This window comes from Piliocolobus tephrosceles, chromosome 5, assembly GCF_002776525.5.
Source record: "Piliocolobus tephrosceles isolate RC106 chromosome 5, ASM277652v3, whole genome shotgun sequence".
In the NCBI taxonomy this organism is placed as follows: domain Eukaryota; kingdom Metazoa; phylum Chordata; class Mammalia; order Primates; family Cercopithecidae; genus Piliocolobus; species Piliocolobus tephrosceles.
The window spans coordinates 129779598-129796986 of NC_045438.1; the positions used below are offsets into that span (position 1 = coordinate 129779598).

A 17389-nucleotide genomic window follows, 5' to 3' on the forward strand; every position below is an offset into this window, starting at 1 on the left:
CACATTACTAAAAATACGGGAAAATCGGAAAATAATAATATTGCAGAAAATGTGGGGGCTTTTTGGTACATTTCCTTCAAGTCTTAGTGTTTTATTTACTGATTTATACCATCTTATAAGGTACAAATAACAACTCTTTCATTTTTCCCTGCAAAGAATTTTTCTCAAGTGATTATATTTGTTTGCTTTTTATTTTTTAATGATCTAAAATTTATAATTTGATATCAGTGAATATGTTGATCTTTTCATGTGTGGATTTTAAATATCACTTCTTAGTCATTACTCCTCCAGAAGCTTGCCATTAAATACTACTTGTTACCAGGTCAAACAGAGAGATAAACAGATGGATGGGTTAGGGTTAGGGTTAAGGTCAGGGTTAGGGTTAGGGTTATGGTTAAGGTTAGGGTTAGGGTTAGGGAAGGAGGGTGGGAGAAACGGAGGCTAGGGATAAAAAGAGGGAGGGAAGGAAGTGAAGGAGGAAGTGATATAATAGATCTATGGATTTTTTAGTGGATGACTGATATTTAAATCATTTATCCATTCACTGATGGAACAAATATTTATTGAACACCCTCTAGGTATTTGACATGTTCCAGACACTGGGGGATATAGCAGAGAAAAGCCAACCAGATCCTGACTTTTACAGAGCTTGAGTCCAGTGGAGAATGAGTTATAGTATTAATCATATTCTGAAGCAAATCTCAGGTCAAACGGCCATACCCAGCATTTTCCAGTGAAATACATGATGATATTTACAATTTCAAAATTCCTCTATTGCATGTCTTTAGTAACGTATCATAATAATTCCAGCTCCACTGTTGTTTAATTCAGATGTATGCAAAACAGTGATTCTTGAACTTTTAAATCTTATCATCTTCCTTAAGAACTCATTCCTTCCAGTTCACAAATCAACTCATGGACCAAAAAAGGGGGGTGGGGGAACTACAGGTCTTTGCTCTCCCCATCTAGCATCATCCTGAGTAGCTGTATGAACTAAAGTATTTTTTTTATGTAAACCCATTTCCTCCACCACAGGGGACTTGGGAGTCTGTGGCTCTGAGTGCAACAACACTTTTAGAACAATGTGTAAACCTTCTTCTCACTGTCGGCCCCTCTGCAACCTGGAGACAGAGCAGGTCTCACTGGAGCACCATTATTGCTACTGTAGGAGTCACTGGTGCAAGAAGCAGCCCTGGCACAGAGACAAACTCACCCCTTTTCTTCTTGGTTGTTTCCAAAGAAACGTTTTTATGCAATCCTGAGCTTTAGAGACACCAGGAGAAGAAATCTAAGCTATCTTTGTGTTTCCAAACATATTAGAACAATGACGGCCCTTCCTATTCCCCAAAATATCCTGGCTCTGCCACTTATTAGCTGCATAAACTTGAACAAAAAAACATGAATCCCTCTCAGTTTCCTCATCTGCCACATGGATGTCTGATAGAATCTACCAGATTGGCTGCTGCAAAGGTTAAATACAGTAATGTACCTAGAACAGTATAGAATAATAATAAGAGCTATGTAATCATTAGCTGTTGTTCTGACATTCTCTCTCTCTCTCTCTCTTTTTCTTTCCCTGCTTGGAAGGCCCAGGTCCAGTCCAGTTTGGAAGGCAAGAAAAGAACCCCTAAGGTGTCTTTCTGTACACAATCTATGACCAAAAAAAAGATAATATCTTTCTAAAATAACCAGGCAGGGAAGAAAGGTATATCCATTGCTCTATAATGCAGGACTGCACCTGGTATCCATTTCATTTCTCAAAGTGTTCTGACATTTTTGGTTGACGAAGAAAGTCAAAGTCACTTTGCAAATATTGCAGAAAGAAAGTAGTAATTGAAACAAACAAAACGAAAAACCTGTCACTCTTGGGAAATCAAACATTTCTGCTACGATAAATAACTCCTCCACTCTCCCCCTTAAGTATTGAGTTCAAAATGATTTTTTAAAGTATCTATGATCTAAGGATCATGTTTGTTAACTTTGTAAAAAAACATTAAAAACAAAGTCATACCATCTTTTAAAGAATAATTCAGTCAAAATGTAAGCCAGTTCAAAATTAAAACAAATTTTGTTTTGTTTAAAAACTCTTTTATTGCTGAGCTAATTGTACTGCTGCCAATCAACCTATCATACAATCCCAAATTAATCTTCTTAAAGCACTGTTCTGTTCATGCCACATCCCTGCTCATAAAACATTCGATGGCTCCTTATTGCCAACTAAATTAAATCCAGACTCCTCTCCCTGACTCTCCTGGCTCTATACAATATAGTTGTCCCTGACTCCAATTTTATGAAATGGGGTCACAAATGTGCCGACACCACAACCCATGTGTTCAGCCTTCTTTTTCTGTAACAAATCTAATCCTCCCTGACGAATTCCCTCCCCACTGTGTTGCTGTATTTCTCAGTCTCCTCTGATTTACCCACCCTCTTTCAAATAACCCAGTCTCTTTCATGGTAGCTCTGGTCTGGTTGGCTGGTAGGTGGGAGAGGTGAGATGGGGTGGGATTACGTCTTGGTGGGAAGCATGCCTCAGGTCTGCAGGCTGCCCTCCAGGATTCCCATGCCTCAGATGCAGGCTGGGTCCCTGTACTGTATCCTCTGAGCTATGACAAATGCTATCTGTTGGGGCCCTGGGCTGCAATCACTGGCCCAGCTCCTGGCATTGGTACTTTGTCTGCAGGTACAAAGTTCTCTTTCTCTAAAACTTTTTTGTTTGGCCTCCAGTCTCTGCTGCGTGCCAGCCCTCTCAACCCTTGAATGTCACCACATTCCTAATTGCCAAACCTCAGGCTCGCCCATACAGCTACTCCCCTGCTTCCATGGTGGGTGTGACACTGGGCAGAATGCAGGGTCATCTCCTATCTGAGAGTTTCTCTGGCCCTCTCCCCTTCTCACCTCCTTCAGGAGGCAAGGAAGAGATGAGGATCTTTGCACCTGACCTCCCCTTTCTACCTCTGACCTCCTTTTTCCTTCCCAGCATCCATTGTGGACCCAGGCACCAGGTTTCCCACTTCTTCCTTTCTATGTCATATGTGCCTCCTTCTCAGGGGCCACATTAGCAGATGGCATTCAGGAAGCAAAGCCAGCTCACCAGTAAGGAAAGAAGTAAAAGTACGCCTCTCCTCCCCTCGTATTGCACAGTATCTTTGTCCGTTCAGCCACTATCCCAAAATACCATAGGCTGATTGGCTTAGAAACAACAGAAGTGTTTATTTCTCACAGCTCTGGAGGCTGGGGAGTCCAAGATCAAGACCCTGGCGAATTCAGTGTCTGGTGAGGGCCCATTTCCTGGGCTCCTTTCACAGTGTCCTGACATGGTGGGAGGGGGAGTGAGCTCCCTCAGGCCTCTTACATAAAGGCACTACCCCCATTCATGACAGCTCTACCCTCATGACCTAATCACCTTCCAAAGACCTCACCCGCTAATACCACCACCTTGCGGGGTGAGATTTCAACCGATCAAGTTTGAGGGGACACAAATATTCAGACCATAGTGCATAGATAGAAGCCTTCCCCAGATTGTGGGCGTCATTTTGCTGTCACTGCTGCCTGGATTTCAGCGTGCTTCAATGCCCCCTACCCCTCTGCTCAGTGTCCTACAACACCGGGGCTGTATCCCAAGTCCAAGTGAGGGCTTACAGATTTTTGAAATGAGGTAAAGTAGGTTTCCCGATTGGGTAAATTCACTTACTGTACTTAAACATCCCCAAGACCAATACCTCATACATCTGGACACTCTCTGTGGTACCTCCTCCCCACCCTAGATAGTGTTTATTGTACCATACCACATTGCCTTAAACAACCAACTTCCCCAAGTGCATTAGACCTGTGAAAAAAATATGAACCAGATGATACATTTCAACTTTCTTGGAACTACCAGAAATAAAACCTGTGTTCATGAAAAAGGCGCAAAGAAGAAATTTCAGAGATGATGCAAAATCGTTTGCAAAGTTTCCACAGTGGTAATCTAACCTGAATCTGAGGAAGGAATTGAATGAAGTAGAGAAAGAGTAAGAAGTTATCGGTGACTGCCCATTTATTATAAGTAGGCTGCAGAGGACAAAAATGTAGCAGGTCCTATCACCTTGTGGGTTAGAAATCCTCCACATTTTTTCCCTAGATTAACTTTCATTCCCATGGCTTTGGTTGTTATTTCTGTGCCCTATCTTTGTAACTGCCTAACTTTTCTCTCAGACTGCCTAGATTACGTTGTTGTTGTTGTTGTTGAGATGGAATCTCACTCTGTCGCCAGGCTAGAGGGCAGAGGCGTGATCTCAGCTCACTGCAACCTCTGACTCCCTGGTTCAAGTGATTCTCCCGTGTCAGCCTCCCGAGTAGCTGGGATTATAAGCATGTGCCACCACGTCCAGCTGATTTTTGTATTTTTAGTAGAGACGGGGTTTCACCTTGTTAACCAGGATGGTCTCGATCTCCTGACCTTGTGATCCACCCGCCTAGGCCTCCCAAAGTGCTGGGATTACAGGCATGAGCCACTGCACCCAGCCTAGGTTATCTTTTCTAATTTTTTTCTGGATAGCTCAAATTTCACATGTCTGTAGTCATCAGAGCTGGTCACAAACTGTTTCCCCGCCTTTCAAACACATGAGGAATTGCATTTCTCTGCTCTTTTTGAAGTGAGATGTGGCTGCATATCTGGCTTTGGCTAAGGAAATAGGAGCATAAGTGACATGTGTCACTTGTGGGGTGACTTTTAGGAGCCAGTGCACAGTCTGCCACATCCTTGCCCTTCTGCCGTAGTAGTTATGGAAGCAATGTGGATTTCTGAGTGACTAGAACAGCATGTTGGAGAGGTAACACGAATGAGAAGTACACCTTGGTTGTGTTAAGTCACTGAAATTTTGGGATTGTTTTTATGCCAGCAAAATCTGGCCTATTCTGACTAAATAGGTCCTAAAATCACATCCAGAAATCCCCCACTCCAATCCTCCTCAAACCAGCTCCTCTTCCAACCGACCAGACCAGAAATCTCTACATAGACCGGAAATCATAGACTAATTTCTGCCTGCTCTCTTGGCTCTTGTATGCATCGGTTTTTGCCATTTTACCTCCCTAATCTCTCATACCCTTGTCTCCCTGGATATTCCCATTGCCTTTACCCCAGGTTGGGAATGTATTCCTGCAGTTGGAAAGACTGAGACTCCTTTGAACCTCTTTTCTTTGATCCTTACACGTGTGCCAAGTTCACCTCCCTAAATGACCATAAGGATCACATCACCACTTTACACAACTCCCTGTTTCTTACCAGATCAAGAAAATGCTTCCTATGGGAACCCAGGCTCTCCGCAGTATGTCACCAGTTTATATGTCCAGCTCTATTTCTCAGTATGCCTCCATATCCACCTTTCATTTCAACAAAACCAGACTGATTCTTACAACTTAGATGTTCTCCACTCATTCTCTTTTTTATGCTGCTCCATTTCAGCATGGAATGTTTTCCTCTTTTCTACCTCTTCAGGGTCCACCTCAAATGCCACTTTCTTTTTGGGGTGTGGGGAGCCAGAAAATAATTGGTTAAATCATATAGAAAGAGCCAAACACACAAGAAAAAGATGGAAGCATTTTGCCACGTACCAAATAGCTCCCCAACTCATGACTTAACTCACAAAGGTATATTTTCTAAGAAACTGTTTTTGATTTCACCAACCACATGTAATCGCTCCCTCCTTTTAGACTCAACACTTTGTTTCTTAGCTCTCTTACAGCACTTGATTCTGCCTCACTTTGGAGTGATTTTTAAATTATCTTTATCTCCATTTTGAGGCTATTATTTATTTTCAAGCAATATCTGGTTTATTCTTACATCCCCAAAGCTAGCGTGGTGGATTTACATAGCATGAGCTCAGTAAATACTTGTGTAACTAAATTGAAACGAAAATTCCATTCTTTTGTCTTCTTAATTAGACCTTTAACATGGAGATATGCAATGAATAGGATTAACTTCAAATATGAAACACAAGTGAGCCTTTTCTTGCAGTCTGAAAAACCATCATACCCCCTTGCTGAGGGAATGGCTCTCTTGCTAAAGAAAGCCATCACCAGTATCACTTTTCCTCACTTGTGCAATCAATTCTCCCAGGCATGGTCAGCAGTGAATAAACTGAATGTAGTTATATCAATAATTACAATAATATCAATATTCAGTTGAGTTGTCACAGACCTGAATCTTCAGTAACCAAGGCAAAACGAATGAAAAACAGAAAAGAGATATTAAAAAATAAAACTTCATTACACTTCCATTAGAACATCATTTCCCTACTGTATCACAGAAATGGGTTTATGGTATATCAAAGAGCACATCACTTTACCTTTAATGAGAGCTTGAAACTCTCTGTGCTTAACTGTTCCTCTCTGAAGGTCAATTTTTAAGGTCATGAGGAGTACAAACAGGAATTTGTGGTTTTCGTATAGGCCTCTGACAGAGTATACAAAAACCTCATATGTCAGGAACTCAATAATATTTGTAATTCTCTTTTGAGGTAGTGGTGACTTTTCAGATCTGAAATACATTTAAGAATCAAGGAAGCAAAGGGCAATTTGTTTTTTAAAAATACTTTTAAACTCAGGGTTACACATGAAGGTTTGTTACATAGGTAAACCTAATTCATGGGGGTTTGTTGTACAGATTACTTCATCACCCAAGTATTAAGCCTAGTACCCATTAGTTATTTTTCTTGATCCTCTCCCTCCTCCCACCCTCCACCCTCTAATAGGCTGCAGTGTCTGTTGTTCCCCTCTATGTGCCCATGTGGTATCATCATTTAGCTTCCACTTATAAGTGACAGCATGTAGTATTTGGTTTTCCCTTCCTGTGTTAGTTTGCTAGGGATAATGGCCTCCAGCTCCATCCATGTTTCTGCAAAGGACATGAGTTCATTCTTTTTTATGGCTGCTTAGTATCCCATGTTGTGTATGTACCACCTTTTCTTTATCCACTTTACTGTTGATGGGCATTTAGGTTGATTCCGTGTCTTTGCTATTGTGAATAGTGAAAAAGCAATTTCTAAAACAGTAGAAATACAAGCAAGCTTTGAAGTTACCACTTGTGGATGAAGGTAGTGAGGACTCACCTGGCCATGGACTGGTCAAATAACTTCAAGAACTGGGCCAGTGACGTCTGATACATGATGTTGACCATGCTCATCTCTGTGATGAGGAAGTAGAGGATGCTTCCGCGGGTGGCTGCGGGCCGGAACTCCTCCTGAGCCGCATTGATCTTGATCTCAGTTTCTGCAGCCACATGCAACTTTTCACTTACCTCAGCTGCTGTCTGCTTGGTAGTTCGAAGTACACCAATGAGAGATTCATCATCTACCAGTGAGCCTAAAATTCAAAACAGGAAAACTATAGTACACAGATGGGAAAGTTGCAAGGCAATATACATCTCTTCTGAAAAAAAAAAATACTGTTAGCTTTCAACTTGATGACTCCAAAGTCAGGAAGACCACTGGTACAGTAGAATCTTAAGACACCAAAAAGCTTCTAGTCCAACTACCATCCAATGCCTGAAGGCTTCTAAACATTCCCACTGACAGACTATCCCCCACTCTGCCTAAACATCTGAAAAAGCAAAAGACCCATTTGATTGGGTCTTCACACGTCTCAAGACAATGATCATGTCTCCAGAGGTCTGTGCTGTTCCCCATGTGATAGGCTTCACCCCCATTGTCATCTTGGTAGCTCTCCTCAAGTGTCACAGCTTGTCCAGCCCACTTGTCTCAGGGTGTGAGCTAACCTGAACACTTCACACTGGGCTGTCATGCTGGTAGTTGAATGGTACACTCTTTCCTCACGCTGCTTTAGTAGAACAGTCGTTGCTATAGAAAACTCTAATCCCTCTGTCTCTAACAAGAGTAAATTGGGCATAGTGAAAATGTCTCACCAGGAAGAGAAACTTGAATTTTATTTTTAGTTTTGCCTTTCATTATTTTTTTTTTATTATTATTATTATACTTTAAGTTCTGGGGTACATGTGCAGAACGTGCAGGTTGGATACATAGGTATACATGGGCCATGTTACTTTGCTGCACCCATCAATCCGTCATCTACATTAGGTATTTCTCCTAATGCTATCCCTCCCCCCAGTCCCTACCCCCTGACAGGCCCCCGTGTGTGATGTTCCCCTCCCTGTGTCCAAGTGTTCTCACTGTTCAACTCCCACTTATGAGTGAGAACATGCGGTGCTTGGTTTTCTATTCTTATGTTACTTTGCTGAGAATGATGGTTTCCAGCTTCATCCATGTCCCTACAAAGGACATGAACTCATCCTTTTTAAAATTATTGTTTTTAATAGAAATAGTAGATGCTTACAACAATGAATTTGGTTTTAAAATTAAAATCTAAGGAAAGACACCTTGGATGTACTGAGCTAACAATCCCCATATCTGCAAACAGCAGCACTCTGGCCTACCCTAGAGTTCTGGACGGCAGGTGAGTGCTGCAGGAAGGGCTGTGTTACTCTGATGGGCATGCTGTCTAATGTGGAAGTCCAACTTGGGATTAACCCCAAGGAAAGAGGTCTTGATCCAGCACACCCTTGGCTAGACTAGGGAGCAACTCCCAGCTCTGCCTGCTATATTTTTAATGCCCAGGGGTATCCCAAATGGTTGGGAGGAGTCACTGGACCAAGAGACAGACAGCTTCACTAGCAGGAGCAGTACAAGTAGGCAGATAAAAAGACTTTTCACCGACCTCACCATAAAGGTACAGTATTTCTGGAGGGTCGGACTTGTTTAAATAACATCCCGGAATTAAGGTGCAGTTGGGAAGTATTCATTCACTTCTAATAAGGTAGTAGAATTCAGGTTGCTGTGATTTGCCTGCTACAGAACAATATAATGTTTGTTGATTTTATTGGATAAAATTTTCTTTTTATATATTGCAGAGAGAGTACATCCTCAAATTGAGGTGTGACATGATGATTTGGCTACCCAGAGGAGAACATATCTTTCCCATCTAAAGTGGGAGATCAAGCCAAGTAGAGGGTAAGCTGGGCCTTTGGTACCCAAGCTCCTCTGACGCAGATTACACGTGTCATAACTCATTGCAGTAACTCCATTTCAATGCCAAATGAAATAATCAATCTAAAAAACAAATAGAGTGAGTTTTGCCATGTTGGCCAGGCTGGTCTCAAACTCCTGACCTCAGGTGATCTGCCCGCCTTGGTCCCCCAAAGTGCCGGGATTATAGGCGTGAGCCACTGCACCTGGCTTGGGAGACACAGCGAGACTCTGCCTCAAAAGAAAAAAAAAATAGATTGAGCACATTAGTTTCTCTGGGGCAAGCAAATTAACCTATAATGAGTTACCTAGCTCTATCAGGAGCCCTTATTTTTCTCAGGAGAAAGCAATTATATCAAGAAAATTGTGTTATTCTCAGATGCTCAGTCTCTATTTGCTAATTTAAAAATCAGATTCTCTGCCGTCCCTCTTTAATGTCTAGATGGAAATTGCCTTGCTTGTTTTTGCATTGATAACATGACTATTTCCTAACATCTATAGTCATGAGGGCATTGAAAACAGTGTAAATGAAATCCTTATTCAGAATCTGTTATTTCATTACTTCTTAATAACACAATACCTTTTGTAGCACTTAATTTATAGAGGAGGTTATCTTCAAGTTCTTTCATCTTCCGCTTATTAAAAGTAACATCCTCCAAAAGTTTAACCCTCTCAGACTCTAACTCCTGTCATTAAAAAACAAAAAATAACATTGGAACTATAATTACCAGTTATTATAGCAAATCCAACTCACTAGTATTTATTAACCATTTTTAAAGTTTAAACCAAAGTACCTTTTGAATGGCAGAAGAAATTACTATCATTACTACAAATCTATCTATCCATATTTTTGATTCTGTGGAAATTTTTTTTTAATTATGCCCACTGTCATTAAGGTTCCACAGCACTTATACTGGCAGGCACCAGACAATTCTGCTAAACAATTTTGCCCAATTACCCCAAGCTCTCTTGCCAGCTTGAAGTTTATAAATAGCATGTCCCGTTCTCTTGGCCCTGTTCCCACACTGCTTCTGTAAGAAATGCTATCTTTATTTGTAGTCAGAACAAGTAGAAACAAAAAGGCACTAACACCAAGAAACCAAGGGGCTACCCAGATTAAATGTGAGCTCTTGGCCTGGTTCCTATGGGAGCCCCAGGTACCTGGTTTGGCACAGCCAGTTGCCAATACAAACCCATTTTCCATTTTATTTGTATCTCCTTCTACAGAAGGCAAACTTGAATGTTTACAGGGTATTTTTTTCTTACATAAAATGATATATTTTTAAAATTATATTTTGAAAAAATTTCAAGCATTCAAAAAAGTTGCAAGCCTAATACAAGGAACTTTCATACAGCCTTCACCTAGATTCACCAAATCACATTTTGCTTTATCGCTATATCTTTATAGAAAACATAATATTGTCATTATTGGTATCATTATTATTACTACTGCTGAATCACTCTCGGATGTCATGTCCCTTTACCCCTAAACGCTTTAGCAAATCTCTGAAGAACCAGGTCACTCTTACATAAGCATAGTCCAATATTCAAAATCAGGAAATTTAACACTGAGAGCGATGTGTCAGTATCACTGATACTCTCACTAAATGTAGAGTCTACATTGAAATCATCTCAATAATAATCCTCATAACATTTTTTTCTGACTTTATACAGAATCACATGTTGCATGTAGAATTATATTAAAAGAAGGTGTTTTAAAACTTATTTGGGAAAGTTTCTGGGAAAATTGCTTCAGAAATTTCATTATTTTCAGAAAATCTTCCTGAACCAGTCAATCAAAAGTCATGGCACAGTCTTTATCTGTACATCTAATATAGTTTATTTTGTTTTTTGGGGGGTTTTTTGTGTGTGTGTTTTGTTTGTTTGTTTGAGATGGAGTCTCCCTCTGATGCCCATGCTAAAATGCAGTGGTGTGATCTCGGCTCACTGCAACCACTGCCTCCCGGGTTCAAGCGATTCTCCTGCCTCAGCCTCCTGAGTAGCTGGGACTACAGGCGTGCACCACCACCACACCCGGCTAATTTTTGTATTTTTAGTAGAGACGGGGTTTCACCATGTTGGCCAGGCTGGTCTCAAACTCTTGACCTCAGATTGTATCACAATCTATGAGTAGATTATTTCCCTCCAACTACGGTTTATGCATCTAGAAGACAGATACGTAAACTTTCCTATTCATCTTTGTGTTATTGACAGTACTTAACTTGAGGCATTGTAGAGAAGAAACTCAACCCAATAAATATTTGTCAAATTGAAATGTGCTGAATTTAGTCCAGTTTCTTTATTTTACATTTGGAAAAGCCGAGGACCCAGAAATATGAACTCTGAATAACAAGGATATTAGGCTGGTCTCTGCCAGTAACCAGCTGCATGTTATAACAGCCTAATACCCTTGTCCTCCAACTCCAAGACTAGTGTTATTGGCATTGTACTTACAGGGTGGCAGGATTTGATGGTGCGATGAAGAGCATTGCTCTATTTGCAGGGAAATAACCAGTTAGTCATTTTCATTAAAATGGTCACCCCTGGGTGGCAGTATAGGAATACATGGACAAAATGAAATCATATTAGCTTCCTTTTCTGGATATCAGATATCATAGCACAGTGGACTCTTGCTAAACTTCATAGCAGGACCTGTAAGGCTTATCTAGGAGGTCTGGCAGGCTGCAAAGTCCCTGTGCTGTTATAGATGAAGACCCTTATTGTCTTAGGTCTCCATTTGCTCCTCTGTAAAAATGTGGGTGTAATAGGAGGATTGTTGGAAGGGTTAAATGTAATGTTTAGAATACCCTCCTGCATATTAAATGTGCATTTTTTTTCTCCAACAAGGTTGCTATGAGCACCTTAGCACTTCTCTTGAAGAGGAAGCTAGGGAATGAGAAAAGCAGGTGTGGGGAGCCCTGAGGACCTCTGGGCAGTGGAGTTGCTTGACTTCTGGAGGTTAATGCAGCCTGCAGGGGGGATCTAGACCAGCGAGGAATCATCTCAAAATAAACCCACAGCACCAATTAGACCACAAGGGACTAATCGTCAACAGTTAACAGCATGGGATCCTGAGAGGCGATGGGAACAGTGAATTGCCGGGCCAGGGCCATCTCTGCCTGGCTGTGGAAGAGGAACAGGTTCCCTTCCTGGACTGCATAAGCCCCAGGTTTACTGGAAACTAAGATCAAACAACTAAGAGAGGCAAAGCTGGGACTGTGCCCTTTTCACTCCACCAGACCAGCCACCTTTCAAGGGCCTGTCCCTTGGTGAGCTGTCCATGAGCCAGGCAGGATGCTGCCTTTCACTGAGTCTATTTCTCTGGTGTCTGTGTCATTTCTCTCTCCCTTCTTGGATGTCTTTCCTGTGTCTGGGACCCTGGATTCCCATCTCCTCTTTTCCCTCCTCTGTTTTCCTCTCTTGTCCTTCTGTTTTCTCTCCCATCCACTTCATGCCTTGCTGCTCTTATTATTTCTAACCTTGCCTTGCCTTGAATCTTTCATTCTAAAATTAATTACTTTCTCATATTTTATGCAAATGTACTTTATAATGCAGATACATAACATTATATTTTTATGCAATTATATTTTATGCATAAAACTTAATGTTTTCTGAGCATCAACTTAAAAATTAGTTTAATCTTGTATCAGTTTCTTAAAATCTTCAAGTCCTAAGCTGTTCTTCATTTTATTAGAACCCTCAGTTAGACTTAATTTCCCTGCTTTAGTGCAAATTTCATTTAATTAGAAATAAAGGCATGGCTCCCTATATCATTAGATTATTGGACTGAAGTAGTTGAAACTACTACAGTGGAAATAAGAGCCATTCAGAGCAATTTCTTTTTCTCTCAATCATTGTTTTATTGATGTTTTCAGGTGTCCCCAAGACAAGGACTATAGATAGTCAGTACACCTAGAAGTTTAAAGACAGAAGTGGAAAGAGGGGTGTGTGTGTGTGTGTGTGTGTGTGTGTGTGTGTGTGTGTGTGTGTTTGAGGCTGGATGAGAAGATGAGTTACATGATTTCTTGACAGGAATTAAGGCTGCAAAAGAAATATGTTAACAAGGACAAATATGGTTTTTAAATTTTTTTTCTTTTTCACATACTTAGCAATTTCTCAATACATTTTAAGCATTTATTATAAGCAGAAATTCTTTACCTTGAGAGAGAGATTACCTGTTTCTCTGTTAGAATTACTCTCCTTAGTAATTGATTCTCAAGTCCTTTCATTGTAACAGTGAAATCAATGACTGATGTTTTAGCATTAATCTCCGGGGTAAAAGCAGGGTTTGGTAACTTTGTAGTAATGTAAAGTTTAAATGTATCCATGATATCACATTCCTTATCACCGACTTTCACCTACATAAATTCACATATAAAATAAAAAACAGTTTAAAGGACAGGGAAAGGAACTTGGGTTCAATTTAGAAAAGAATTTACCTGTCAGTGCTGTGAAACTGGAATAAATTGGGAAGGAAAGTTAAAAAATTTTAATCACTAATCTTAAATAATAAAGCCTATTAAATTTAGAATAATTTAGAATTGTACTCCTGCCTGGTGATGTTTTTAGCAATGATCCCAAGCAAATCAAATGAAAAAGTTATCCAAAGCAAATGGTGAATAAAGGAAAACTTAGACACATCTAAGATTTGACTTTAACACCTTAGCGAGTACTTATCACTCCCATCAGTTGTTTGTAGTACAGGAGCTGCTATTTTTTCCCCCGGTTAAGAAAATTCTTTCCTACTGTGGAAATTTGCTGTGTTTATAGAAAATTTTATTTTTTTAATTTCATAGGTATATCTGAAGCATATTTGATAACAGAAAAAGTTAATGTAATTTTTAAAGGAAAAATGCCAACTTTTTTCAAAAAGGTAACATTTATCTTAAACACTACTATTTGCAGCATGTTGAAAAAAAATTGGTTTTTGCTATCTAAAAATCAGGTGGCAATCACAGAATTTTTAAATGACTTAAATCTCTGGTTACTCTTAATTCTGCATGTGACTGAAAACATCACTAAGGCCACCATCACATTCTAAGGCATTATGCCTTCACACTGCAGATAAAAATCTAGGATCTTTTAAAAGACCTTCAGGGGTCGGGCGCGGTGGCTCAAGCCTGTAATCCCAGCACTTTGGGAGGCCGAGACGGGCGGATCACGAGGTCAGGAGATGGAGACCATCCTGGCTAACACGGTGAAACCCCGTTTCTACTAAAAAATACAAAAATCCAGCCGGGCGAGGTGGCGGGCGCCTGTAGTCCCAGCTACTCGGGAGGCTGAGGCAGGAGAATGGCATGAACTCGGGAGGCGGAGCTTGCAGTGAGCTGAGATCCGGCCACTGCACTCCAGCCTGGGCGACAGAGCGAGACTCCGCCTCAAAAAAAAAAAAAAAAAAAAAAAGACCTTCAGGAATGGAGAGTCTACAACCTCCTTTGGCATATTAAATATGCCACACAAGATAAGCCAGACACAGATAAACACTGTATGATCTCACATGTGAAATCTAAAAAAGTCAAACTCACAGAAGCCGAGAATAGAACAGTGGTTGCCAGCGGGGTAGGGGATGGGAGACATGGGGAGAGGTTGGTCAAAGTGTACACACTTTCAGTTATAAGATGAACAAGTTTCAGGTATCTAAGGTATAGCATGTGTGGTGATGGATGTGTTAATTTGATTGTGGTAATCATTGTACAATGTATATGTATACCAAATTACCACATTGTACAGTTTAAATATATATGATCTTTACTTGTGGATTAAATATTTTTTAAATGCAGTTCAAAATTGTGGATGAGTCCATAATATCCAAGCAAGTCACCAAAATTTTGTTCTTAGCTTCTTTTTATGAAAAAGAGAAATTTTACCCTCTAATCTCATAGAATATGATGCTAAGCTTCAGAACACTAACTGGGCTTTATTTATTTCCCCCCCTATAAACTCATAAAGGCTTAAGTATATATTGGATGCTTCATAAACTTTGCTGAATGAATTTTTTAAAATGTGGCATATGAAAGATTTCACATTATGAAGAAAATTTTTCTGAATAAATCTGTCTTTGTTTAATGAGAAAATATTCATTTTTTACTTATTCACTAATATTCATGAAATTAAGTTATCCAAAGCGAAAAACACCCAATCAGAAATGCTGTTATAAAACCGAAAAAGCCTAAAGGTAAAGAATGGCATGAATTAAAAATGAAACACTTATACATATTGAAAACAATTCATCACCAACAATTGAAAACAATATTCCACAGCTTCCAACAAAGTCAATGAACTTAGACTGAAAATAAAGAGATAAATGACCAAATCAATGTGTATAGACTTTATTAAAATGTCATTTCCTCCAGGGAAGAAATTCAGGTTATTTTGTAAAAATGTATACATATAAGACTTGCAAAACCAATATCAAGAGTTGCTTAAACATATATATATATTGTGTTGCACTAACATATTAAGACCAGACAATGTATTTCCTTAACGTTATTTAGTTTCAGCTAAATGACTGCTCTTACCAAAATATTGCCCCCACCTCAGCAATTTTTATATGCTATAAAAAATAGAAAGAAACACTGAAGTATCAGTCTGGAAATAGTTTATTTCCGATGTACCAAATACTACTACCTAAAGGAAATTGCATTTGCTGCTATGCTCAAAAAGATAAGTAGATGTCACCATTGTTCTTTTCTTTCTTTCTCTTTCTTAATTCTTTTTTTTTTTTTTAACAAAGCTCACCTTGAAAGTGGTGCCAGATTTAATAAAATTCTTTTCTAATACATTATCCAAGGCTGGATCCAGCTCTTCACGAATGTCTTCAATGAGAAGGGGTCGGCCCAAGGAAAGGCTGTCTTCCAAGTGTGTGCGAAAATATTTATGGTTCAGAGATGTCACCTAAACAGAAAGAACTCATTGGTCTATCAGCGTTACAAAGAATGTGCCCATCGCTACGGGAAACTAAGAGATTTTTTGGACAGGTAACCAAGAATTTTAAGGGCAATACAGGAAAACTTACTTAAAAAAATTAAAGTAACACACAAAAATTAATTTCTAACACTTTGTGAGTCATGATTTTGTTGAATGGGGTCTGGGTGTGTAATGGGGTCTCTCTGATCAAAAGAGGAGGATCAAGGGGCATTGCTCAGATGGAATGTCAGAGTTCTGGTCCTGACACATGGAAGAAAATATTAAAGGATTAATCCTTTCAAACTCACATAGCTATAATCACTCAGAGAAAGCAAAGCAACTTGAATATCTGGATATTCATTTATTTTCTCAGGACCCCTACAAGATGAGTAAGTGATAAAAAGTAAACATAAGAATGTCAGAGCTGGGCATGGTGGCTTGTAATCCCAGCACTTTGGGAGGCCAAAATGGGCGGATCACGAGGTCAGGAGATCGAGACCATCCTGGCTAACACCGTGAAACCCTGTCTCTACTAAAAAATACAAAAAACTAGCCGGGCAAGGTGGCAGGCGCCTATAGTCCCAGCTACTTGGGAGGCTGAGGCAGGAGAATGACGTAAACCCAGGAAGCGGAGCCTGCAGTGAGCTGAGATCCGGCCACTGCACTCTAGCCTGGGTGACAGCACGAGACTCCGTCTCAAAAAAAAAAAAAAAAAAGAACGTCAGAAATGATATATTGAGTCGTATCGCAGGTCTATCCATGTATTCTGTCTCCTACTGGGAAGAATTTAACACTTTCCATAAGTCAACCTAAAAGACTATACATTGACTTTATATATACTTACCTTTTTTAAAACTACAATTCTGAATTCCTGGTAGGGTCCTCCGTGTTTAGTTTAATGCGTTTGTTATTAGTTAAAATAGACACACTGTACTGGTTGCTCTCTGCATGAGCCAATTGGATTTGAACCCTTATATTGCCTAGGATCCCTCCCCCTGCCTTACTGTGAGGATTCCCAAAGGCTCATTTCTCAACTTGTTGTATCCTATCTTCTGAATTCAACTAATGTCTTATGCTATTGTGGGGGCAGACCATAAGATGCAAGGAAGAACCCACTGGGACAACAGGTAATTAGGAGAATGGAATTAAATATGTATCTCTCAATTACTATGATAAAAAGAAGATACGAAATATAAAACTTAAATCAGCCTGCTTTTGTCCTGTTTTAATTAAAAAGGAAATAACTAAAAAGAAATTCTGCACATGAAGGAAGTTGCTTCCCTGGATGAATAGCTTTCTTTATACAAATAATGTGCTGTAAAGACCTTCCTATAAGTTAATAAGGTAAAAGAACCTAAACAAAGAGCTTTTATGAACTTAATAAACAAGGTGAAGAAAAGCACCAGTAAGACTAAATTTGCTTATATCCTGCTTTATTTCTCAAGGGGTAAATTCTATTTTTG

The 17389-nt window shown here is 39.8% G+C and overlaps 1 protein-coding gene across 3 annotated transcripts in view; it reads right to left on the reverse strand.

Annotated features, from left to right (window-relative positions):
* DNAH8 (dynein axonemal heavy chain 8) overlaps positions 1 to 17389 on the reverse strand; it is a 322448-nt gene that overhangs the window by 85566 nt on the left and 219493 nt on the right. For all 3 annotated transcript variants that reach the window (XM_026448101.2, XM_026448099.2, XM_026448100.1), the window contains 5 exons: positions 15759 to 15914; positions 13196 to 13378; positions 9601 to 9706; positions 7092 to 7344; positions 6330 to 6520 (listed from right to left, as the gene is read on the reverse strand). In XM_026448101.2, the coding sequence (XP_026303886.1) occupies positions 6330 to 6520; positions 7092 to 7344; positions 9601 to 9706; positions 13196 to 13378; positions 15759 to 15914 (889 nt within the window). The remainder of the gene's footprint in view (positions 1 to 6329; positions 6521 to 7091; positions 7345 to 9600; positions 9707 to 13195; positions 13379 to 15758; positions 15915 to 17389) is intronic.